The sequence below is a fragment of the Doryrhamphus excisus genome, chromosome 7, assembly GCF_030265055.1.
Source record: "Doryrhamphus excisus isolate RoL2022-K1 chromosome 7, RoL_Dexc_1.0, whole genome shotgun sequence".
NCBI lineage: Eukaryota > Metazoa > Chordata > Actinopteri > Syngnathiformes > Syngnathidae > Doryrhamphus > Doryrhamphus excisus.
Window position 1 is genome coordinate 1,544,098 of NC_080472.1, and position 25,233 is coordinate 1,569,330.

General features: G+C 32.9%; 2 protein-coding genes and 1 long non-coding RNA gene across 4 annotated transcripts in view; all 3 read left to right on the plus strand.

The window, feature by feature from the left end:
* The window catches only part of kif18a (kinesin family member 18A), a 42,845-nt gene extending 31,809 nt beyond the window's left edge, over positions 1 to 11,036 (plus strand). The window contains exons 15-18 of one of the 2 annotated variants that reach the window (XM_058077041.1): positions 4,092 to 4,455; positions 6,586 to 6,678; positions 9,153 to 9,241; positions 10,658 to 11,033. In XM_058077041.1, the coding sequence (XP_057933024.1) occupies positions 4,092 to 4,455; positions 6,586 to 6,678; positions 9,153 to 9,241; positions 10,658 to 10,794 (683 nt within the window). In that variant the 3' untranslated portion in view covers positions 10,795 to 11,033. Of the gene's footprint in view, positions 1 to 4,091; positions 4,456 to 6,585; positions 6,679 to 9,152; positions 9,242 to 10,657 lie in introns of both variants that reach the window. The other variant, XM_058077040.1, reaches the window with a different exon arrangement.
* The window catches only part of LOC131131971 (uncharacterized), a 205,854-nt gene that overhangs the window by 120,612 nt on the left and 60,009 nt on the right, over positions 1 to 25,233 (plus strand). The gene's annotated exons all lie outside the window — the stretch shown is intronic.
* bdnf (brain-derived neurotrophic factor) overlaps positions 17,792 to 25,233 on the plus strand; it is a 39,480-nt gene continuing 32,038 nt past the window's right edge. Inside the window, exon 1 of the mRNA XM_058077051.1 lies at positions 17,792 to 17,915. The gene's annotated coding sequence lies outside the window, so the exon portion shown is untranslated. The remainder of the gene's footprint in view (positions 17,916 to 25,233) is intronic.

The following is a 25,233-nucleotide window of genomic DNA, read 5'->3' on the forward strand; positions in this document are numbered from 1 at the left end:
TGTTTTATAATACTAATAAATAATTGTTATTTTATTAATTGTTCATGAATAAATCATCAAAATATTTTTACATTTGATTTGACGCACACAAAATAAACATATTCAGCATAAAAATTAATTTTGATTAAAAAAATAATTTACTAAATATTAAAAAAATAAAATAAAAACATTATTTTAAAAGTATTATAATATATAACAATTTATAATAATAATAATATAACAAAATAATGATAATTTTTACATCTTAACAAAATAAATATATTCAGCATAAAAATTATTTTTGATTAAAAGATAATTTACTGAATATTTAAAAAATGTAAATAAAGTAAAAACATTATTTTAAAAGTATTATAATATATAACATTTTTCAATAATAATAATATAACAAAATAATGATAATTTTTACATCTTAACAAAATAAATATATTCAGCATAAAAATTATTTTTGACTAAAAAATAATTTACTTAATATTAAAAAATGTTTTAATAAAATAAAAACATTATTTTTAAAGTATTATAATATATGACAATTTTCAATAATAATAATAATAACAAAATTATGATAATTTTTACATCTTAACAAAATAATTATATTCAGCATAAAAATTATTTTTTATTAAAAAAATAATTAAATGAATATTATTTTTTTTAATAAAATAAAAACATTATTTTAAAAGTATTATAATATATAACAATTTTCAATAATAATAATATAACAAAATAATGATAATTTTTACATCTTAACAAAATAAATATATTCAGCATAAAAACATTTTTTGATTAATAAAATAATTTACTAAATATAAAAAAAATAAAATAAAGATTATTTTAAAAGTATTATAATACATAACAATTTTTAATAATTATAATATAACAAAATAATGATTAACTAAAATATATTTTTTTTTTTGTTCCTTACAGTGTATGTGTACATACTTTGTGTATGTATAGGTTTAAAAATGTGCTGTAATATTTAAACAAATAAATCAAATAATAAATAATATCAGGGTGTACTCTGCCTCTTGCCCAAAATCAGCTGGGATAGGCTCCAGCGTACCCCCTGTGACCTTAGTGTGTATAAACGTCATTGATATTGCATGGATATACACAAATGTATTTTTGAGATGATATTAGCATAATAAAATGAAATAAGTGTCTTTTTGATAAATATTATTTCCTGGCTTTTGCCGGCCACCTCAATTGACATGACGGGCCAGATCTCCCCCCCCCCCCCCCCCCCCCCCCCTCCCAACCATAGACACTGCACCATAATACCGTAGGAGAAATGGCTCCACCCTGCAGTTTGCTCGGCCAATCAGAGAGGATCAGATTTAGAGAGGCAATGAACACTTGTCTGGTTATTAATAGAAGCTAACGCAAAAAATCGTCACTGAAGATTAAATCTGACGTCCTTGGGGGGTTTTTTTTGTATTTTTAATTTAATTTTTTTTGGGAAGGGGGGGTCCACATTCCGATATATCTTCATATTTTTTCTTTTCCCCTTTGCTTCAGATGTCCCATTGTCTAGCTCAGCCCCTCCATTCTGCCTTTTCCTTTTACCCGCAAATGTTGTTTTTTTTTTTTTTTTTTTTTTTTTTTTTTCCTGTCTAGCCTCAAACCCTCCCAATCCCTCCTGAGCTTCATTCATGAAAATGCAGATCCACAGCAGGGCAGGGAGGGAAAAAAAAACGTCAGCAGACGTAAACTCCCCGGCTCCACCAACCAGAAAAGGCGCACTATAAAAAACAGGCAGCAGCAACCAAGCGACCCTAATTCAGTGCTGCCTCCACCAGAAATAGCAACTCATGCATGTATTAATCCCCTACAAGCCAAAAATATGTGATTGAAGGAATTCTGCTTCCATTTATTGCTAGAAACAACTCGGGCTGCCGCAGGATAGTACTATTTATTACTATCTCCTATATCTGACGTCGGAATCCGTATTTTGCTGATATGACTTCAAAAATGTCAAAGTGACAGCAAAAATCGATAACGTTCTGCACAGTCACTGCCTCCATGATGCGATGCTAGTATTTTCCTCCAAAGCCTCTCCATCCCCCCCGTTACACCGCCGCAGGAAACACCACAAGTGGTGGAATGAGCTTTATAATATTCCAGGTACAGATGATGTTTAATCATTGCATCATTTTTTTGTGTCCACTGAAGCCACAAAAAAAACAAAAAAAAAACATTAAAGATGATTAGAGCCATTCAAAAATAATTAGAATTACAATTAACTTCAGCTGACTAGCAAAAAAAAAATCCCAAACATGAAAATATGCGACTCATCATGTATTATATGTAACTGTCCGATAAAAAAAAATAAATACATTGACAAAAAATGTAAATCCAAGTAATCTGTTCCAGAAAGCCAAACACATTTTTATATATTTTAACATATTAACAAATAATAAATGCTAATAAATACATAGAAATGAGGAACGGACATTGTCGGTTGCGTTTATCTTCCTAACTCATTGCAAAACAGGAAGGTGGTGGTGGTTGGTCTTGCTACTGCATCATGTTTTTGAGAACAGCGTGCCTTTTAATGACCCAAAGAATACAAACAAGGACCAGCGTTTTGATATTGAAGGCAAGAAACAAAAATTCCAGAATTTACTCATTGCAAAACAGGAAGGTGGTGGTGGTTGGTCTTGCTACCCCATCATGTTTTTGAGAACAGCGTGCCTTTAATGACCCAAAGAATACAAACAAGTACCAGCATTTTGATATTGAAGGCAAGAAACAAAAATTCCAGAATTAACTCATTGCAAAACAGGAAGGTGGTGGTGGTTGGTCTTGCTACCGCATCATGTTTTTGAGAACAGCGTGCCTTCAATGACCCAAAGAATACAAACAAGTACCGGTGTTTTGATATTGAAGGCAAGAAACAAAAATTCCAGAATTAACTCATTGCAAAACAGGAAGGTGGTGGTGGTTGGTCTTGCTACCCCATCATGTTTTTGAGAACAGCGTGCCTTTAATGACCCAAAGAATACAAACATGTACCAGCGTTTTGATATTGAAGGCAAGAAACAAAAATTCCAGAATTAACTCATTGCAAAACAGGAAGGTGGTGGTGGTTGGTCTTGCTACCACATCATGTTTTTGAGAACTGCGTGCCTTTTAATGACCCAAAGAATACAAACAAGTACCAGTGTTTTGATAATGAAGGTTAGACAAAAACAAAAATTCCAGAATTAACTCATTGCAAAACAGGAAGGTGGTGGTGGTTGGTCTTGCTACCCCATCATGTTTTTGAGAACAGCGTGCCTTTAATGACCCAAAGAATACAAACATGTACCAGCGTTTTGATATTGAAGGTGAGAAACAAAAACAAAAATTCCAAAATTAATTCATTGCAAAACAGGAAGGTGGTGGTGGTTGATCTTGCTACCCCATCATGTTTTTGAGAACAGCGTGCCTTTAATGACCCAAAGAATACAAACAAGTACCAGCAATTTGACAATGAAGGTCACACAAAAACAAAAATCCCAGAATTAACTCATTGCAAAACAGGAAGGTGGTGGTGGTTGGTCTTGCTACCCCATCATGTTTTTGAGAACAGCGTGCCTTTAATGACCCAAAGAATACAAACATGTACCAGCGTTTTGATATTGAAGGCAAGAAACAAAAATTCCAGAATTAACTCATTGCAAGACAGGAAGGTGGTGGTGGTTGGTCTTGCTACCGCATCATGTTTTTGACAACAGTGTGCCTTTAATGACCCAAAGAATACAAACAAGTACCAGTGTTTTGATAATGAAGGTTAGACAAAAACAAAAATTCCAGAATTAACTCATTGCAAAACAGGAAGGTGGTGATGGTTGGTCTTGCTACCCCATCATGTTTTTGAGAATAGCGTGCCTTTTAATGACCCAAAGAATACAAACAAGTACCAGTGTTTTGATAATGAAGGTTAGACAAAAACAAAAATTCCAGAATTAACTCATTGCAAAACAGGAAGGTGGTGATGGTTGGTCTTGCTACCGCATCATGTTTTTGAGAACAGCGTGCCTTGAAATGACCCAAAGAATACAAAGTTGCTCGATTTCCGCGCATTCTTACTGTTTGTTTGTTTTTTTTTTTAGAAATACAAAGTCATCCAGGTATGAAGCACCCAGACGCAAGACCTCCCCGAAACCTCTCTGTCTTGTTCCCACCACAAAGCCCCCGGACTGTCTGCCAAAATTCCCACGGCTTTGAAGAGGGCATTGTTCCTCTCCCGTGCACGCCAGAACCGACTCAAAGACCCGTTCAGGCCGTTCCGTCCAGTTTCCCCAACGGCTTGGATCCAAACATGACCTTTGAAGTTGCAGAAGATCCAGGCAATCCAACCATCATACTTAGCAACTGTGGACCCCCTAAAGCATTGAAGTCTGTGAATCTTTCAGCTAGCAGTCAAGTCATCAATCCTCCCAAAGCCGATGAGGCCAACCAGGTTCCTCCCAAACGGTAAGTGCTTGGTTCTTACAAGGGCTCGGGGTACACCGTGGACTGGTGGCCAGCCAATCACGGGGCACATATAGACAAACAACCATTCACACTCACATTCATACCTATGGACAATTTGGAGTCGCTAATTAACCTAGCATGTTTTTTTGGAATGTGGGAGGAAACTGGAGAAAACTCACGCGTGCACTGGGAGAACATGCATACTCCACACAGAGACGGCCGAGGGTTGGAATCGAACTCGGGTCTCCGAGCTGTGTGGCCTGTGCGCTAACATTATTAGAGCACTGAAGACATGAAATAACACTCCAAAAGTCACTTTTACACTATTATTCTTTGTTTACATCACATTGCGCAGGCAACAGGATCAACACTGCTAGCATAGCCACCTACTAAGCTAACCAGTTAGAATCCAAATAACTTATTCTCAGATCAAAAAAAGTCTTTCAAATGAAGTGAGGACGAGAGACAAAGAAGCAAAAAAAAAATATTTTTTTACCACTTCCACACTAAATGAGAGTATAACCTTTTGCACTCGATCTCATGTCATGCAATGTTTGTCTTAGCCAATAAAAAGTAAAAGTATAGTAAAAGTATGCTGCTTAGTTGGAGCAGATACTTGCTGTGAGGTCTACGCGCTAACCACTCGTCCACCATGCAGCTCCTGTTCACCATCGTTTTCGGAAAAGTCATTCAGAAAGAGGAAAAACGTGGCTATTGTCAACTTTTTAAACTGTATTTTCAAAAGTTTGCACTCTTGTTCTACATTGTTTTTTTTTTTTTTTTTTTATTTTCTGGGGCCAGAATCGCCAATATTCATTCAATTTAAGATGCTCACTTGTAAACAAACATTCACTTTCCAAGGAAGCCATTTTGTCTGCTACGACCAGTTGTACCAAATGCTCTGCAAAGACGGGAATCAAACCAAACTACACTCTCCCGAGTCCTTCCACGTGTGCACAAACAGTTTAAATCTAAATCTAAAAAGTAGATAGAACCGCAGAAAGTTATCGGTATTGTTTTTTTGTAGGGGAAAAAAAAAGTGCATCTCTAATTTAATGACATAAGTCAATATCTTAATTCTTGCTGACTGTTTGCTCACCACGAGCACGTAACCGGTCGACAAGGAGTGTCGCTAAGCAGCTCTTAATTGTGGGTGGCTGGAGCCCGTATCTGTCAACATTAGAGCGCAGGGAAAGGAGGAGCTGGACTCAACTCCTGAGCGATTGCAAGAGAGTAGATGTGGAATCTGAGCTTTAAAGACAGAAAAATAACTAGCATGAACACGTAACAATGCACATAGTGGGACCCACCGTTTGTCAACTGCAGTGGCGTCATTCGGTCTAATTTAGGGGGGTTTCAGACCCCCTAAAATGTTCATAAGTCCCCCTAAATAATTTTATATTTTTAATTGATTTTTTTAAAAAAATTTACCGATTTTTTTTTTTTACAAAAAATCTGACAAATTTCATATAATAGTGCAAATGCAGGCTAATAAGCAAGCCAATAAGCAGGCTCATACTAGTAATAATCAGAAGAAGAACAATGATGATAATAATATTAATAGACTAATTAATAATATAATCATGATTATTATATAATTAATCACTGTCCACTGGACAGAATGGTTGCAGAGCTTGAGCAGTAACTTCCGTATTCCGTAACTTCCGTAAAAGGTCGACGTATCCCATGTTGAGTGGGATCAAACTAACATTTAGCCAAAAATGTTACCATTCTTTAAAAAAAAAGTCTTACGTAATGATTTTTTTTTTTTTTTTTTTTTATAGAATCCATTAAGATAACGTTTACGTCAATTTTTTTTGCCAGCTAGTGAAGAAACACTCCGATATTTTGGTGTAGGTCCATTTTTAGCATGGCAAAAAAAAATGTTGTGTAACAAAGAATTTTGAAGAGATTACTCCCAAAGTAACCCGTCGCTCTGAAGGATTATGCATACAATATCTCATCCCAAGTGGCGCTTCCGCTAGAGAGGCCGGAAGGAAACAAAAAAAAAACACATGAAAACCCTCTGAGTGACTTAAGGGGGCGTTTGTGGGTCTGTTTTGCAATGCAACGGTGGGCAATGGTGGGCTCCCGGTTTTGCTTTGTTTTCACGGGAACCTCTGTATGCAGACATCAGAACTCCGCCTCTTTCCAAGCGAGACGGGCCAACCCAACCTACATGGACATGACGTCTGCAGCGCAAGGAAAACGTAAACTCAACCGGTAATTATTAATTAATTTTTTTTTTGTTTTTTTTTTTTGCTTGAAAGCCGGTGTTCACCAGGGTGTCAAGTGCAGCGGACCATTTGTGGACCATGGCATATTCTAAAAATATAATTTAAAAAAAAACAGGAAAAAATTTTTTCAACAAAAAAAATTAAATGAGGGAAGAATAATTTTTTTTGTTTTTTATTTTAAATTTTTTTGGGGGGAAAAGGCCAATCAATAATACTATTTGTAATTACTAATATATTTAAAGGGGAAAAAATGTTTCTTTTTAAGCTCTTTTTACTCCAATTTTTTTTTTGTTTTTTTATCGGGAAAGGAGAAGAAAATAAATTTTCTTTAAAAAAAATTTTTTACCCATTTTTTTCTGCTACGATGTTACATGAAAGCCGGTGTTGACCGAGGTGTCAAGTGCAGCGGACCATTTGTGGACAATGGCATATTCTAAAAATATAATTTAAAAAAAAAAACAGGAAAAAATTTTTTCAACAAAAAAAAATGCAAAAAAAATTAAATGAGGGAAGAATAAATTGAAATATTGAAGACAAAATGTTATTTTTTTCTAGTCTTAATTTCATGCAATCAGACTTTCAGGCTGTCAATTGATTAAAATATTTGGTTACGATTAATCTAATTTTTTTATCATAGTTAACTCACGATTAATCAATTATTTGGCAATAAAGATAAAGTTGATTATAGTTGTAAAACAAGGGAGAAAAAAACAGCTGTAATTTGATGAGAATAAAGTCACGATAATTATAAAAAAAAATTAGAAACCTTAAAAAAAATTGAGAAATTCATTAAAAACAAACAAAATAAATTCAGAAGATGGAAGCGTGGGGGTAGTTTTTTATTTTAAATTTTTTTTGGGGGGGGGAAAGGCCAATCAATAATACTATTTGTAATTACTAATATATTTAAAGGGGAAAAAATGTTTCTTTTTAAGCTCTTTTTACTCCAATTTTTTTTTTGTTTTTTTATCGGGAAAGGAGAAGAAAATAAATTTTCTTTAAAAAAAAATTTTACCCATTTTTTTCTGCTACGATGTTACATGAAAGCCAGTGTTGACCGGGGTGTCAAGTGCAGCGGACCATTTGTGGACCATGGCATATTCTAAAAATATAATTTAAAAAAAAAAACAGGAAAAAAAATTTTCAACAAAAAAAATTCAAAAAAAATTAAATGAGGGAAGAATAAATTGAAATATTGAAGACAAAATGTTATTTTTTTCTAGTCTTAATTTAATGAGTAGGACTGTCAATTGATTAAAATGTTTAATCACAATTAATCTTATTTTTTATCATAGTTAACTCACGATTAATCAATTATTTGGCAATAAAGATAAAGTTGATTATAGTTGTAAAACAAGGGAGAAAAAAACAGCTGTAATTTGATGAGAATAAAGTCACGATAATTATAAAAAAAAAAATTAGAAACCTTAAAAAAAATTGAGAAATTCGTTAAAAACAAACAAAATAAATTCAGAAGATGGAGGTGTGGGGGTAGTTTTTTATTTTAAATTTTTTGGGGGGGGGAGAAAGGCCAATCAATAATACTATTTGTAATTACTAATATATTTAAAGGGGAAAATGTTTCTTTTTAAGCTCTTTTTACTCCAATTTTTTTTTGTTTTTTTATCGGGAAAGGAGAAGAAAATGAATTTTCTTAAAAAAAAAATTTTACCCATTTTTTTCTGCTACGATGTTACATAAAAGCCGGTGTTGACCGGGGTGTCAAGTGCAGCGGACCATTTGTGGACAATGGCATATTCTAAAAATATAATTTTTTAAAAAAAGGAAAAAAAAAATTTCAACAAAAAAAAATTAAATAAGGGAAGAATAAATTGAAATATTGAAGACAAAATGTTATTTTTTTTCTAGTCTTAATTTCATGAGTAGGGCTGTCAATTGATTAAAATATTTAATCACGATTAATCTATTTTTTTATCATAGTTAACTCACGATTAATCATTTATTTGGCAATAAAGATAAAGTTGATTATAGTTGTAAAGCAAGGGAGGAAAAAACAGCTGTAATTTGATGAGAATAAAGTCACGATAATTTAAAAAAAATTAGAAAACTTAAAAAAAAATTGAGAAATTTGTGAGAAACAAAATAAATTCAGAAAATGGAGGTGTGGGGGTAGTTTTTGATTTTTCATTTTTGGGAGGGGAAAAAAAGGCCAATCAATAATACTATTAGTAATTACTAATATATTTAAAAGAAAAAAATGTTGTTATTGGCATCAGTATTTCAACCTTTTAAGCTCTTTTTACGACAATTTTTTTTTGTTTTTTTATCGGGAAAGAAGAAAATTAATTTTCTTTAAAAAAAATTTTACCCATTTTTTTCTCTTACGATGTTACATTAAAGCCAGCCCTGATTGTCAATTTTCCTTAAAAAAAAAAAAATTGCTGATAATGAACTGTTTTTTTTTTTATTTTTTGTGCATGACTTCCCCCCCACTGTTAGCGTGAGAGATGAGTATCCGTCTGCACCAAAACGCATAAAGAAAGGCCCCTCCGTGGCCCCCAGACCAGTCAGAGTGCATCATTTCTCAGGTAAGCATCATCATGGAGGGACACCATGTATGATGTACATTTGACCTGTATTATCAGCTATTTATTAAGCTTGATTATATTCAGAAGTTGTGTGGAAATTTCTTTAAAAAAAATAAATACAATTTGGAAATATATTTTAATTTTCAGCAACAAATATTACTTCAGTATTTGTGATGTATTCACATTATTTTTAGGACTTTGTCAATCAAAGGTCTTCAGTACGTCTCCTTTCAAACTGCATACTCTGATTATTTCATACAAAACAGGGGTGTCCAAAGTGTTTCTCGGGGGCCATTTGCAGCCCTCAGTTGTTTTTCCTATTGGCCCGGGCACATTCGAAACGTATAACAACAAATATTTTAACAAAAATCATCAATTATTTTAATCTTAAAGTGGAAATTATTAAGAGAAAAATGTCATTTTAGCAGCGTAATGTTGAAATATTAAAGAAAAAAGACGTTATGAAGATTTTGAGGAACAAACAAAATAAAGTCGTAATATTTGGAAAATTCTGTTGGGGTAAAAATCCAAATATTATATTATATAAATATAATAATATGGAATGGAATATAATATATAATATAATATAAATATTATATTATTATATAAATATTTACAAGAAGATTGTCAAAATAATGTAAAAAAAAGCATAATATTTTGAAGAATGAATAAAATAAAGTCGTAATATTTGGAAAATTATGTTGGGGTAAAAATCCATATATTATATTATATAATATAAATATTATATTAGCAAGAAGAATGTAAAAAAAAAAGTCAAAATAATGTAAAAAAAAATAAGCATAATATTTTGAGGAACAAACAAAACTAAGTCGTAATATTTGGACAATTATGTTGGGGTAAAAATCCCAATATTATATTATATAAATATAATATAAATATTATATTTGCAAGAAGAATGTAAAAAAAAAAAGTCAAAATAATGTAAAAAAAAAAAAAAAGCATAATATTTTGAGGAACAAACAAAACAAAGTCGTAATATTTGGAAAATTTTGGGGTTAAATTATTTATTGGGGAAAATTATTTCAAAATTATTTTACAAAATTATGGGGGTAAAATTCCAAATATTATATTATATAAATATAAGAATATGGAATTTAATATAAATATTATACTTACAAGAAGAATGTAAAAAATGTAAAAAAAAAATAAAATAATAATGTTTAAAAAAAATTAATATTTTGAGAAACAAAACAAAATTTTAACCTAATTTTAGGAAAAATTAGGTTGGGGAAAAATTCAAATATTCTGGGAATAAAGTCAAAATATTCAAAAAAAAAAATTCTGAAGTATATTTCAGAAAATCTATTTCATATATCCCTCGCTGGGAAACATTTGGACACCCCTGCGATAAAGAAGCCAGATTTATGATCGGCTCCCATTTTGTCGCTCCACCAGGTTCCGAAGAAAACAGACCTCGGCGAGTGGTTGGGAGCGTTTCCCAAGGAAATCTCAACCTTCTTCCATCTCCCAAACCCACGTCGCTTTTTTATAAAACATCCCAGCAGTTGAAGAGATCGACTAAGCGCATGTAAACTTTTTTTTTTTCAAGTAGCATTTTGTAGGTGTTGTGTGTTTTTATTATTAAAAATAAACAATTGTCCCTCGTACATGAAAAGGTTATTTCTGATAGCAATAGGCTCCTTTTCGAATCCTTGCTCATAGCAAAGGGTAACACTTCCATGTACAATACATGGCAAGAGCAAGATCATTAATAATTAAAATAATTAACCACTTGGCGGTAACAAAGTCGCTACCCCAACCTTCCATAAGTGGGTCAAAAATGACCCGGTTGTTTTCTTGAAATATCTTCATAATTAATTTTTTTTTTTTTTTTTTTTTTTAGCATTTCATATTCCAGGTATTCCTCAAAAAACATGTTTTTGATATCATGCCATTCACATTTTTAACTTATCTTTATGCAACACACAATGCATCCTCACATTTTCTATTGTTGTATTTTGACTTTATTCGCAGAATATTTGAATTTTTACCCAACCTAATTTTTCCCTAAAATTAGGTTAAAATTTTGTTTTGTTTCTCAAATTATGTTTTTTTTAAACATTATTTTTTTTTTACATTTTTTGACATTCTTCTTGTAAATATAATATTTATATTATATTATATTCCATATTATTATATTTATATAATATAATATTTGGATTTTTACCCCAACATAATTTTCCAAATATTACGACTTTGTTTTGTTTGTTCCTCAAAATATTATGCTTTTTTTTTTTTTTTTTTTTTTTACATTATTTTGACATTCTTCTTGCAAATATATTTATGGAAGGTTGGGGTAGTAACAACAAAAATTAAAATTTCTTAAAATGTATAAAAGATAAGTTAAAAAATGTGAATGGCATGATATCAAAAACATGTTTTTTGAGGAATACCTGGAATATGAAATGATACATTTTTTTTTGACCGGGTCATTTTTGACCCACTTATGCATCTAAGGGTTAAAAGCGTCAGTTTAAAACCGGTCAACAAAAAGACCTTGTAGATATTGTCTATGGAGATCCTCGGTCTTCTGGGGGGGGTGACGGTAATCGGCAAAGGTTCTTGTCTTGTAGATATGTGTACAGTATAGTATTTGTCTTGTACAGCGTTGTCTGTCCAAAAATTAAACTCTGTTTAAAGTATACTAAATCGTTTTATAGCGGCTTCGTTTTGTTGTGTTGTGATGTCCGACTGTGATGAATGAATTTTCCACGATATAATAATTCAATGTTACTAAATGGAATACGTTTGTAGTTAGAGCATTGGAAATCATTAGAGCCCTGTATACATGAAATAACACCCCTACAGTCACCTTTATACTGCTATTATTTTCTCATAAAAAATGTCTCAAAAATTCTATTTTTTTCTTAATATTTTTACTAAAGAATATTCTTTTTATTCATAATATTCTGAGTGTATTCTTGTAAAATTTTTTACTTTTTTTTTTATTTGATTTGATTTTATCCTTGAAAAAAATGCAGCAGAATTTTTCATTTCTGCTGGGTTTTTCAATATATTTTTTTCTCCTTATATTATGACTTTATACCCATATTTTGGCGTTTTAAATCAACTAAATTTATTCCATATCAGATTTTTTTTCCAACTATATGCTATGAAAAAAATTCATAATATTATGATTTTTTTTTTCTCGCACAATTGTGAATTTTTTCTCTTCAAATTTTGACATTATTGTTGACGAATTACAGCATTTTTTTCGTTTTTGCTAATTCCCATGCTATTTTGACATAATAACTTTTTCCTCATTCTAATTTTCCAAAAACTTTATTAATTTTTTTATTTTTTTCCATAATATTATCAAAATATTCAGCTTTATGCTACTAAAATAGCGTTATTTTTTTGTATTTTGTTTTGATTTTATTTTCTTAAAATGACCGATTTTTAAATATTTTCATTTCATTTTTAGTATGTGCTGCAGGGCACTAAACTGTAAACTTTTGTAACATATACAAAACAAGTTGATGGTTCAATGCTGGTGAACTTTAAGCACTGCTCGGACTCGAACCGGGGGTCCGTTGTCCATCGAGCTTGAGAAGATGGGGTCAGTTCCCTTGATGCATCCCGGTCTCTACCTTCAACAGCCCCCCCCCCCCTCGGTGAGTTGCATTTTAGGGACCTATTGAGCTCATTTTTTGGCACTTTGTGTTCAGTTGTGGACTTCTGTAGAGCAGCTACACACAATAACCCGCACAGAACGCTTTCTAGATCTTCCAGATTCTGAAGTCCTGTCGGCAGGCCCGCTTCGCTGTGATTGGTCACATTCTCGAGTGCTCCCGAGGACTTCCGGATACGTAGGTCGGTGTTTACTGAGTGCATGCAATGAGCATATTTCCTTTTCTGATGCTTACTACAACATGAACATTATTTACAACGTATTGCGCAACTGCGGGGTCTCGAGACACATGCTAACTCGCAAACTAGAGAGCTAGCGACCTCAACGGTAGCCTTCCAAGTTATTTCCTTTAAACTTAAATCGCCAAAAAACTTACCACTTCCACACGGATAGGGAGGATAACTATTAACAGTTATTTAACCTTTAACATGAACATTATTTACAACATATTGCGCAACTGCGGGGTCTTGAGACGCATGCTAACTCGCAAACTAGAGAGCTAGCGACCTAAACGGTAGCCTTCAAGTTATTTCCTTTCAACTTAAATAGCCCAAAAAAATTACCACTTCCACACGGATAGGGAGGTTAACTATTAACAGTTATTTAACCTTTAACATGAACATTATTTACAACATATTGCGCAACTGCGGGGTCTTGAGACGCATGCTAACTCGCAAACTGGAGAGCTTGCGACCTAAACGGTAGCCTTCAAGTTATTTTCTTTCAACTTAAATAGCCAAAAACTTACCACTTCCACACGGATAGGGAGGATAACTATTAACAGTTATTTAACCTTTAACATGAACATTATTTACAACATATTGCGCAACTGCGGGGTCTTGAGACACATGCTAACTCGCAAACTAGAGAGCTAGCGACCTAAACGGTAGCCTTCAAGTTATTTCCTTTTAAACTTAAATAGCCAAAAAACTTACCACTTCCACACGGATAGCGAGGATAACTATTAACAGTTATTTAACCTTTAACATGAACATTATTTACAGCATATTGCGCAACTGCGGGGTCTTGAGACACATGCTAACTCGCAAACTAGAGAGCTAGCGACCTAAACGGTAGCCTTCAAGTTATTTTCTTTCAACTTAAATAGCCAAAAACTTACCACTTCCACACGGATAGGGAGGATAACTATTAACAGTTATTTAACCTTTAACATGAACATTATTTACAACGTATTGCGCAACTGCGGGGTCTTGAGACGCATGCTAACTCGCAAACTGGAGAGCTAGCGACCTAAACGGTAGCCTTCAAAGTTATTTCCTTTCAACTTAAATAGCCAAAAAACTTACCACTTCCACACGGATCGGGAGGATAACTATTAACAGTTATTTAACCTTTAACATGAACATTATTTACAACGTATTGCGCAACTGCGGGGTCTTGAGACACATGCTAACTCGCAAACTGGAGAGCTAGCGACCTAAACGGTAGCCTTCCAAGTTATTTCCTTTAAACTTAAATAGCAAAAAAAACTTACCACTTCCACACTGATAGTGAGGATAACTATTAGCAGTTATTTAACCTTTAACATGAACATTATTTACAACGTATTGCGCAACTGCGGGGTCTTGAGACACATGCTAACTCGCAAACTGGAGAGCTAGCGACCTAAACGGTAGCCTTCCAAGTTATTTCCTTTAAACTTAAATAGCAAAAAAAACTTACCACTTCCACACTGATAGTGAGGATAACTATTAGCAGTTATTTAACCTTTGACATGAACATTATTTACAACATATTGCGCAACTGCAGGGGTCTTGAGACACATGCTAACTCGCAAACTAGAGAGCTAGTTTGAGACCTAAATGCTCGCCTTCAAGTTATTTCCTTTAAACTTAAACAGCCAAAAAACTTACCACTTCCACACGGATCGGGAGGATAACTATTAACAGTTATTTAACCTTTAACATGAACATTATTTACAACATATTGCGCAACTGCGGGGTCTTGAGACACATGCTAACTCGCAAACTAGAGAGCTAGCGACCTAAACGGTAGCCTTCAAGTTATTGTCTTTCAACTTAAATAGCCAAAACACTTACCACTTCCACACGAATTGGGAGGATAACTATTAACAGTTATTTAACCTTTAACATGAACATTATTTACAACATATTGCGCAACTGCGGGGTCTCAAGACACATGCTAACTCGCAAACTAGAGAGCTAGCGACCTCAACGGTAGCCTTCCAAGTTATTTCCTTTCAACTTAAATAGCCAAAAAACTTACCACTTCCACACGGATAGGGAGGATAACTATTAACAGTTATTTAACCTTTAACATGAACATTATTTACAACATATTGCGCAACTGCGGGGTCTTGAGACGCATGCTAACTCGCAAACTAGAGAGCTAGCGACCTAAATGCTCGCCTTCAAGTTATTTCCTTTAAACTTAAATAGCCAAAATAGCCTTAAATTACCACTTCCACACGGATAGGGAGGATAACTATTAACAGTTATTTAACCTTTAACATGAACATCAATCAAACGTAATAATTTTTTGCCGCACTAATGTGAAACTTTCATATCAAGGCGGGGGGCCTCAAACTAGTGTCCTGCGGGCCACATTTGGCCCGCGGGCCGCATGTTTGAGACCCCTGTTTTAAATGTGATTTTTCAAGTGAATGAGGCCATTTTTTGCCCCCCCCCCCCCCCCCCCCCGACTCCTACACTTGAACCAAACACTCCAAGACGTCTCCTTGATCTCTGACGAGTACGAGGCCGAAGTGGCGTGTGAACTTTGTCGCCTCCCATTCAGCCATGCAACTTTCAGCAGCGCGGCGAATCGGCGTGATCTTTATTTTTAGCACGGCGGCTCAACGCATACAGGAACTCAAACCGTGCACCGCGCAGGCGCCGGCCCGGCGTTCTCATTCACAAGAATCCCTTCTGTGTGTTTATGTACACACACACACACACACATATATATACACACATATATATACACACACAAGCAGACAGGCAGGCCTTGGCTAAAGTTTATTAACTTTCTCTCAGCCAATCAGGTGCCTTGTGCGTTTTTCCTGTTGACCAATAGGGCAGATGGAGGGGCTGGAGGTGGGTGTTGCTTAGCAACTGCAGGTAGAATCTCAGATCATGTTGGACCCATTGTTTTATCTCGCTTCCCTGGGAGACGGTGCATGATATGAGTTGTGATTTGTTAGCGTGTGCGATGAAGAGGGTGGGGGGGGGCTGTGAGGGGGGGGGGCACATCTGTCAAATGCGTCACAAAGTTGTTAACTCTATTTTTGTATCGTGAGACAAGCATCACGGCGACTTGAGCGGTATGTTGCTTTTTTCCGTGGGGTGGGGTGGGGGGATTTGAACACTTTACTACTTGTTTTGTTTCCTTTTGCACCTTCTGCAAGCAAACTGTGGCCTTTGTCTCATCACAAGAGTACTTGTGACTTAAATGAGCTTTGTGCCAAGTCGGCGTGCCACGCCCGATCCCACACAAGCGTACATGCACAGCTCATAAACATGTATAATGCAAATGTATAATATAGAAAAATATATAGAAAGACTTTTAAAGAAGTAAAAAAATAAATAAATATTTTTAATTATTTAATTTAATTACAATAAAATATATATTTATTTATTTAGATCAGAAAAAATATAAATATTACAATAATATTAAAAAAAATATATAATAATAATAAATAAAATAAATAATAATAAAATATAATTATTTTGTTAGAATTACACAACAAACAAAAAAAACTTCCTGATTTCATAATTAAATGTTTCAGATATTCAAACAAACTTAAATATTAGTCAATGACAACACTTTTTAAATTAAACTTTTTTTTAATGACAAATGAAGAAGAAAAAAACCTTTGGGACTCCAGCCAAGCACAGTGAGAGCAATTGTCCGCAAAACATGCACCAGTGGTCGGCCAACCGAAATGTGACCCCAAGAGAGCTCAGTGACGAGTCATCCAAGAAGTCACAAAAGCCCCCCCCACCCCACACACACGTCGTCCACTTATAAGTAAAACAACATGTACTTTGGTAAGTGCCAAAAACTAAATAAATAAATAATAAAAACAAACCCCCCAAAAAACTTCAACTATATTAGGAAAGCAGGAAGTGAACAAATGTAACAGTTACTGATTGTAAAAGTACCAAATGGTAAAAAATAAAAACAATATTTTTTTTAAAAATTATTATATTAATATTATATAATATATTATTATATTAAATTTAATTATATTATTTAAATAAACATTAGGAAAAAATCAAAATTGACAAAAAAATTAAACAATCTTAGGAAAGCAGGAAGTGAACACGTCACAGTTACTGATTGTAAAAGTACCAAATGGTAAAAAATAAATAAAATATGTAAAAAAAAAATATTATATTAATATTATATAATATATTATTATATTAAATGTAATTATATTATTTAAATAAAAATTGTGAAAAAAAATCAAAATTGACAAAAAAAACTTAGACTATATTAGGAAAGCAGGAAGTGAACAAATGTAACAGTTACTGATTGTCAAAGTACCAAATGGTAAAAAATAAAAAAATATTATTTTTTTATTATATTAATATTATATAATATATTATTATATTAAATTTAATTATATTATTTAAATAAAAATTTGGGAAAAAAATCACAATTGACAAAAAAAGATTATTAATATCCATGAATATGCAAGTTGAATTAATTTCATGTATGTATTTCACATGGTGTGTGGAAAAAAACACTCTCCCCGTCCTCCATTGGCTCAGTTTGATGCTGGAAGCAAATATTAAAATGGCTGATATGGAAATTGCTGGGATGTACACTGGATTTGGCATGTAAAGCAGCGGCTGTGGGGATTGTTGGAAACACGTTTTTATATCTGCCACTCTCCATTGCAGCCATCTGTGGAAAAGCGAAAGAAGTCCAAGACAACAACAACAACAACAACAACAAAAATTGAGGAAATGGTCTTTTTTCCCTCCTAAACTGGAACTCGAACCGTCGGACATCTCAACGCGAGTCAACTATAAGGTAAGCAAATAAAATATCATCTTGTTATAATAACAAAGCTACTTATTATATATCTTATGACTTATATAAATGACCTGTTCACCTGAAATGGACATTCTTCTTCGATTCGGGATCAACATTTGCAATAAAAGCCATCAAAACAAAGCATATTTCAATATAAAATGTACTAACTATTTACCACTAATTAATAATAATAATAATAATAATAATAATAATGTAAGATGGAGTCTGGGAGTCAGCCCAACAAACTCAGCACACAGGTGTGATGCATTCAATGACCCGCCGTGCAACGTGAAAAATCTCAATACTTGGAAAAAACATTATCAGTGAAACATAAAGACATAAATGTATATTTACATTATTATTATTATTATTGATTTGATTTTATTGTAATTAATTTTATACTATTTTTAGATTTTATACTTTAATTTTTTATATTTTATACAATTTTTTAATTAATTTCATACATTTTTATTAGGTTTATTTGTGTTCATTTTATATTTTTAATTAATTGTATTTTAATAAGGCTGCACGGTGTTATGTTTTTGCATGCTAATGTTAGTATTGCTAGCATGTTAGCATCGGCATCGTAGCATTTTTAGCCATTTTCACAGGTAGACTGATATAAAGACTTGGCACTATCATGCTCATTATTAGCATGTTAGCATGTTAGCATGAGTGTGAATGGTTGTTTGTCTATATGTGCCCTGTGATTGGCTGGCTCGCCCGAAGACAGCTGGGATAGGCTCCAGCGCCCCCGGCGACCTTTAGAAAATGAATGAATGTATTTTAATTTTTACTTTTTCATCAAAATATTTTAATAAATTTTATATTTTGAAATTATTTTATTTCAATTATTTTTATAAATTTATTTTATTTTATTTTTTCAATACAATTTATTTATTTATTTATTTTATAAATTATTTCACGAAACAAGTATTTGCTATTATTATGTCTACTATATTGGGTCATTGGGTACTATAGGGGTGTTATTTCATGCCCAGAGGGCTCTAATAGTGTTAAGTTGTAATGTTTTTTATGGTCTAATTACAAAAATATTTCTAAAGAACGACTAAATTGGGTAATTGGGTACTATAGGGGTGTTATTTCATGCCCAGAGGGCTCTAATAGTGTTAAGTTGTAATGTTTTTTATGGTCTAATTACAAAAATATTTCTAAAGAACGACTAAATTTGGTAATTGGGTAGTATAGGGGTGTTATTTCATGCCCAGAGGGCTCTAATAGTGTTAAGTTGTAATGTTTTTTATGGTCTAATTACAAAAATATTTCTAAAGAACGACTAAATTTGGTAATTGGGTAGTATAGGGGTGTTATTTCATGCCCAGAGGGCTCTAATAGTGTTACAATTTTTTTTTTTTTTAGAAAGTTGTACTGTTTTTTTTATGGTCTAATTACAAAAATATTTCTAAAGAACGACTAAATTGGGTAGTATAGGGGTGTTATTTCATGCCCAGAGGGCTCTAATAGTGTTAAAAAAAATTTTTTTGAAGGTTATAATGTTTTTTTTATGGTCTAATTACAAAAATATTTCTAAAGAACGACTAAATTGGGTAGTATAGGGGTGCTATTTCATGCCCAGAGGGCTCTAATAGTGTTACAATTTTTTTTTAGAAGGTTGTAATGTTTTTTTATGGTCTAATTACAAAAATATTTCTAAAGAACGACTAAATTGGGTAATTGTGTACTATAGGGGTGTTATTTCATGCCCAGAGGGCTCTAATAGTGTTACATTGTTTTTTTTTTTTAGAAGGTTGTAATGTTTTTTTTATGGTCTAATTACAAAACGACTAAATTGGGTAATTGTGAAATAAATTATTTCACTAAACAAGTATTTTAATAAAAATGTAAAAAATATTTGATATGAGTAGGAGTCAAATGTTATATTTTTTTAATAATAATATTTTTGTTAATTAATTTTTTACACATGATTTTACAGTTAAGTCAAATTGTTGCGCTGTATGCTACCATATAAGAAAAGAGTGACTCATAAGATTGTAGATTGTTTTTTTTTTTTTGTCCCCCCACCCCACTCCACTCCACTCCACTCCACCCTACTCCACCCCCGGAGGCAATAATGTCCCCATTTGTCGGGGAGGTGGGGGCGGGGGGGTTTGTATGGCAAACACCAGACTCCACTTTATCAACACGAATGCGGCCTGTTGGCAGAGCCCTGTGGGGTTGTGTGGGGCTAAAGTGGGGGTGGGTGGGGCTGTTTGGGGTGGGGTGTGGGGGTGTGGGGGTGGGTGAGATTTACAGTTTCCTTTAGCAGGTAGTGTCGCCTGTTGTGAAACAATGTGACAGAAAATCAGTAAGCGCGGGTTGATGATGATGATGATGATGATGATGATGATGGCTCAGCAAGTGTGCTTCGCCCCGAGCTCTGTTCTCCTCGGGGCGGGCGTATCCGAAGCCCCGCCACCTCAGACGGTATAGCGTATATGCTAGCCCGCCGATGACTCATCCGTACGGGCGGGCAGGTAGTCTCGGGAAAAAAAAAAAAAAAAAAAAAAAAAAAAAAAAACATTTCACAATTTGCAGAGTCAACTGAAGTACTTTGCTGACTTCAAACCCGAAACCCCCCCACACACACACACACACACACACACGCCAGCCGCCACTCCGCCGCCGCCGCCGATGCTCCATTCAGCCTAGAACAACCAAAAAAAAAAAAAAAAAAAATCCTAATAATAACAGTCACCCTGTGTTCCCGCGCCCCCGCTGTGTCGCACACGTAATGACAATATCGGTGACACGCGCCACAGCGAGGCATCAGTCGAGTCGCCAGAATTCTATTTTCTTTTATTGAAACGGCAAATTTGTCATCATTGCGGCAATTGCCATGGCGACAGGGTGAGTCCCAAACCCAGCGCTATTATGCACGGCTGTTGTTGTCTATCCGTGTGTGTGTGTGTGTGTGTGTGTGTGTGTGTGTGCTTGTTACCCTTTACTGCAACTTCCCAGAAACACTGCACACATTCAAATCATTCAAATATATAAATAAATATTCATTCCCAGCCAATCACAGGGCACATATAGGCAAACAACCATTCACACTCACATTTTATACCTATGGACAATTTGGAGTCGCTAATTAACTTAGCATGTTTTTTTGGAATGTGGGAGGAAACCGGAGTACCCGGAGAAAACCCACGCAAAATCCACACAGAGATGACCGAAGGTGGAATTGAACTCGGGTCTCCTAGCTGTGAGGTCTGCGCACTAACCACTCTTCCACCGTGCAGCCATATTTTTATCATTACAGTATAAAAAACTGTTTACGACCTTGTATCAGAGCCCTCTAGCCATAAAATAACACCCCTATAGTCACCGTTGTGCGGCCCTCAGTAGTGTTGGTTGTTAACCAAAAAACATGTTAACAGGGGTGGATGTTAACCAAGATTAGCATGGTTTTTTTTTGGTTAACTTTGAAAATTTAGGCCAGAATTTTGTCTCGCATGCACGGGGGGGGCATGCAAACTTTACACAAAGATGACCAAGGGTGGAATCGAACTCGGGGCTTCTAGCTGTGTGGCCTGTGCACAAACCACTCTCCTACGTGCAGCCCTCAGTAGTGTTGGTTGTTAAAATTTAAAACATTAAATCATTGGTTAGAATGTAAAAAATGTAATTATATAATAAATAAGTACGATTAATATATTAAAAATAAAACATAAAATTGTTTTTAAAAATTACATAATTAAAAAATAAATAGTAAAATACAGTGTACAATAATGGGAATACAAATATATTACAGTTATTCATTAAAAATTTAAATTTATTTATTAAAAATAAAACATAATTTTTTGAATAATTATAATAATTAATCTATATTAATATATATATAAATTATAATTGTTAATAATATAATAATAATTATAATTTAAAAAATAAATAGTAAAATACAGTGTACAATAATGGGAATACAAATATATTACAGTTATTCATTAAAAATTTAAATTTATTTATTAAAAATAAAACATACAATTGTTAATATTATAATAATTAATATATATAAATTATAATAATTAATAATATAATAATAATTATAATAAAAAAAGTAAAATACAGTGTACAATAATGTGAATACAAATATATTACAGTTATTAATTTAAAAAAAATAAATTAATCGTTCAGGACAAGTCAGTAATTGTTCATTTATTGGCTCCCACGCTTCCTCCAAAAGTTTTTAAGTGTAATTAATTTTTAAGCCGCCGCAGGAAATACAATTTAACCGTGATTAATCTGCCCTGGCCTAGCTTAAGGAGACAAGGCAATGAAAGTGCTCTCCTGTACGAAGGCTTTACTCGTCCTTTAGAGAACCACAATAGCGCTCGGCAGAGCGCTGACCTCCCCCAAGGCCGTGCATGTTCTACTGCTAGTGTTTCATCACCAGGATCAGTTTTTCACTCCTTGCTGTCCAAATGTGTTTCAAACTAAAAAAGCACTCATAGGGCACCGTAGTTCCCCCAAATTATCATGTACAACATAAATATTACTACTACACTTATTTTGCCTACATATATTGCCAAGGTTAACATGCTAGCAATGCTAACATCGGCATACAAACATGACATAACAGTGCCAATTGTTTATATATGTGTCTAACTAAAAAAATGCTATTGTGCTAATGTTAGCATGCTAACACCGAACATGATAGTTCTAAGTCTTTATATATCACTGTCTACCTATGAAAATGAAGTTGTAAATAAAAAATAAAGTTGTAAATTTTGGAAAATTATTATGGGAATAAAGCCAAAATATGATATAAAATTATATATATATATAATATTTTATAATATATTATTAATATATTATAGCATAGATTTGAAATATTAAAAAAAAATGTATGGTAAAATGAGAAACGAAAAAAAATAAAGTTGTAAATTTTGGAAAAATATTATGGGAATAAAGCCAAAATATTATATAAATCGTAAATATATGAAGAAAATTATATATATAATATTTTATAATATATTATTAATATATTATAGCATAGAGTTTAAATATTTTTTTAAAAAAATGTATGGTAAACTGAGAAACAAAACCAAATAAAGTTGTAAATTTTGGAAAATTATTTTGGGAATGAAACCAAAATAATATATAAATTGTAAAAATATGAAGAAAGATTTTATATATATATTATATTTTATAATATATTAATATATTATAGCATAGAGTTGAAATATTTAAAAAAATGTATAGTAAAATGAGAAACAAAACCAAATAAAGTTGTAAATTTTGGAAAATTATTTTGGGAATGAAGCCAAAATATTATATAAATTGTAAAAATATGAAGAAAAATTGTATATATATATATTATATTTTATAATATATTATAGCATAGAGTTGAAATATTGTTTGAAAAATGTATGGTAAAATGAGAAACGAAACCAAATAAAGTTGTAAATTTTGGAAAATTATTATGGGAATAAAGCCAAAATATTATATAAATCGTAAAAATATGAAGAAAAATTTTATATATATATATTTTATATATATATATATATTTTTTTTTTTTTTTATAATATATTATAGCATAGAGTTGAAATATTTTTTAAACAATGTATGGTCAAATGAGAAACGTAACAGTTGTAAATTTTGGAAAATTATTATGGGAATAAAGCCAAAATATTATATAAATCGTAAAAATATGAAGAAAATTTTTATTTTATATATATATATTATATTTTATAATATTAATATATTACTGCATAGAGTCAAAATATTTAATAAATATTATAATAAAACCAAAATATTATGGTAATATAGTCAAAATATCAATGTTGAACCAATGTTGATGGTAATTATATGCTTTTTCACCTTCTATATATATATATATATATTTTTTTTTATTTTTTTTTTTAAGTATGTATGTGTAGATATTACCAAAATATGAACGTGGCGTGTCGTTTTTCCATACGTGGCCCTCGCTGGGAAGAGTTTGGTCGCCCCCCCCCCTGCTTCATTTCCTTGTACGGACCCGGTTGCCAGGTTTGGCAACATGTGTCAAAAGACGAAGAAAAGCCTGCCAAATACTTGGAAGTGCCTCCGTGGTACTTCCTGTTCCTGTAGGCGTCCCCGGGACCCACACTGGCGTCATGCCTCTCTCACACGCACACGCATCCACAAAGCGGGCCTCCCCTTTGTTTCACCGAAAATGGACGCTTGACGGGGGTCAACCGGCGGATGACCGACCTCGTTTTTTTTTTTTTTTTTTTTATTGTCGTCTGCTTCTCGGCCTTTTGTAACGGCGTTCCTAATGAATCGACAGTTGCTACACGTGGGCTCCTTCGCTGCACTTAGCTTCTCCTCCGCCCACCTCAATCTTCATTTGTATTTTTTTTTGTTTTTTTTTTTTAAACGCCAAAACATATGCTCCCGCGCAACTCCAACAAAGTGGTGAGCCATCGTGCCCACTCGCCGTATCTTCTTCCCCCACTCTGGAATGACGTTCCCACGGAAGCACGTGGACGAGCACGGCCGCTGATGACGCATACGGGATGACTGTGTCACATGACGGGGAACTGCAGTAGGAACTACTTTATGTCCGGAACCCGACTCAAGCTAGCGTTAGCATATACGTGGTTTATCACAAGGGTCTCCAAAGTGTGGCCCCCCGGGGGGCTGTTTGCAGCCTGTGGCACTTCAAAAAAAAAAAAAAAAAAGTTTCGACAAAAGAAAAGCAAAAAAAAAATTATGTCAAAATACGAAGAGTAAAAAGCTGCAATTTAGCAAAAAAATTCATAATTTTACCATAATAACGCCGTAATATCGTATTATGACAAAAAAAGTCATTTTTGTAGCATAATATTCAAACATTTAAGAAAAAATGTCGTAATATGAAAGACAAACTAAACAAAATAATTTTTCAAAATTTTTTTTTGTAAAAATTTATTAAGATAGTTATGCGGTCATGAGGAAAAAAATTGCAAGAACAAATTTAAAATAATTGGAATATTTACAAAAAAAAATTTTAAGCAAAAAAAATATTTTTTTGGTTTATTAATTACTACTGCTAATAATAATAATTAATTATAACTAAATGTCATTTTTTTATTTTTTTTAAATCATGATATGAATAACAAACGAAACTAAAAAGTTTGGGAAAAAAGTTATGTTTTGGAAATAAAGTCACCAAAAAATTGAAATAGTTGGAAAATTAAACAGCAGCAAAAATGGAAAAAAATCTACATGATGATGACAAAATATTACAGAGAAAATAAAAGAAAAAAAAGTCATAATTTCACAAGAAAATACTTGATGAAAAAAATTATTAATTTAAATTTAGTAGTAGCGT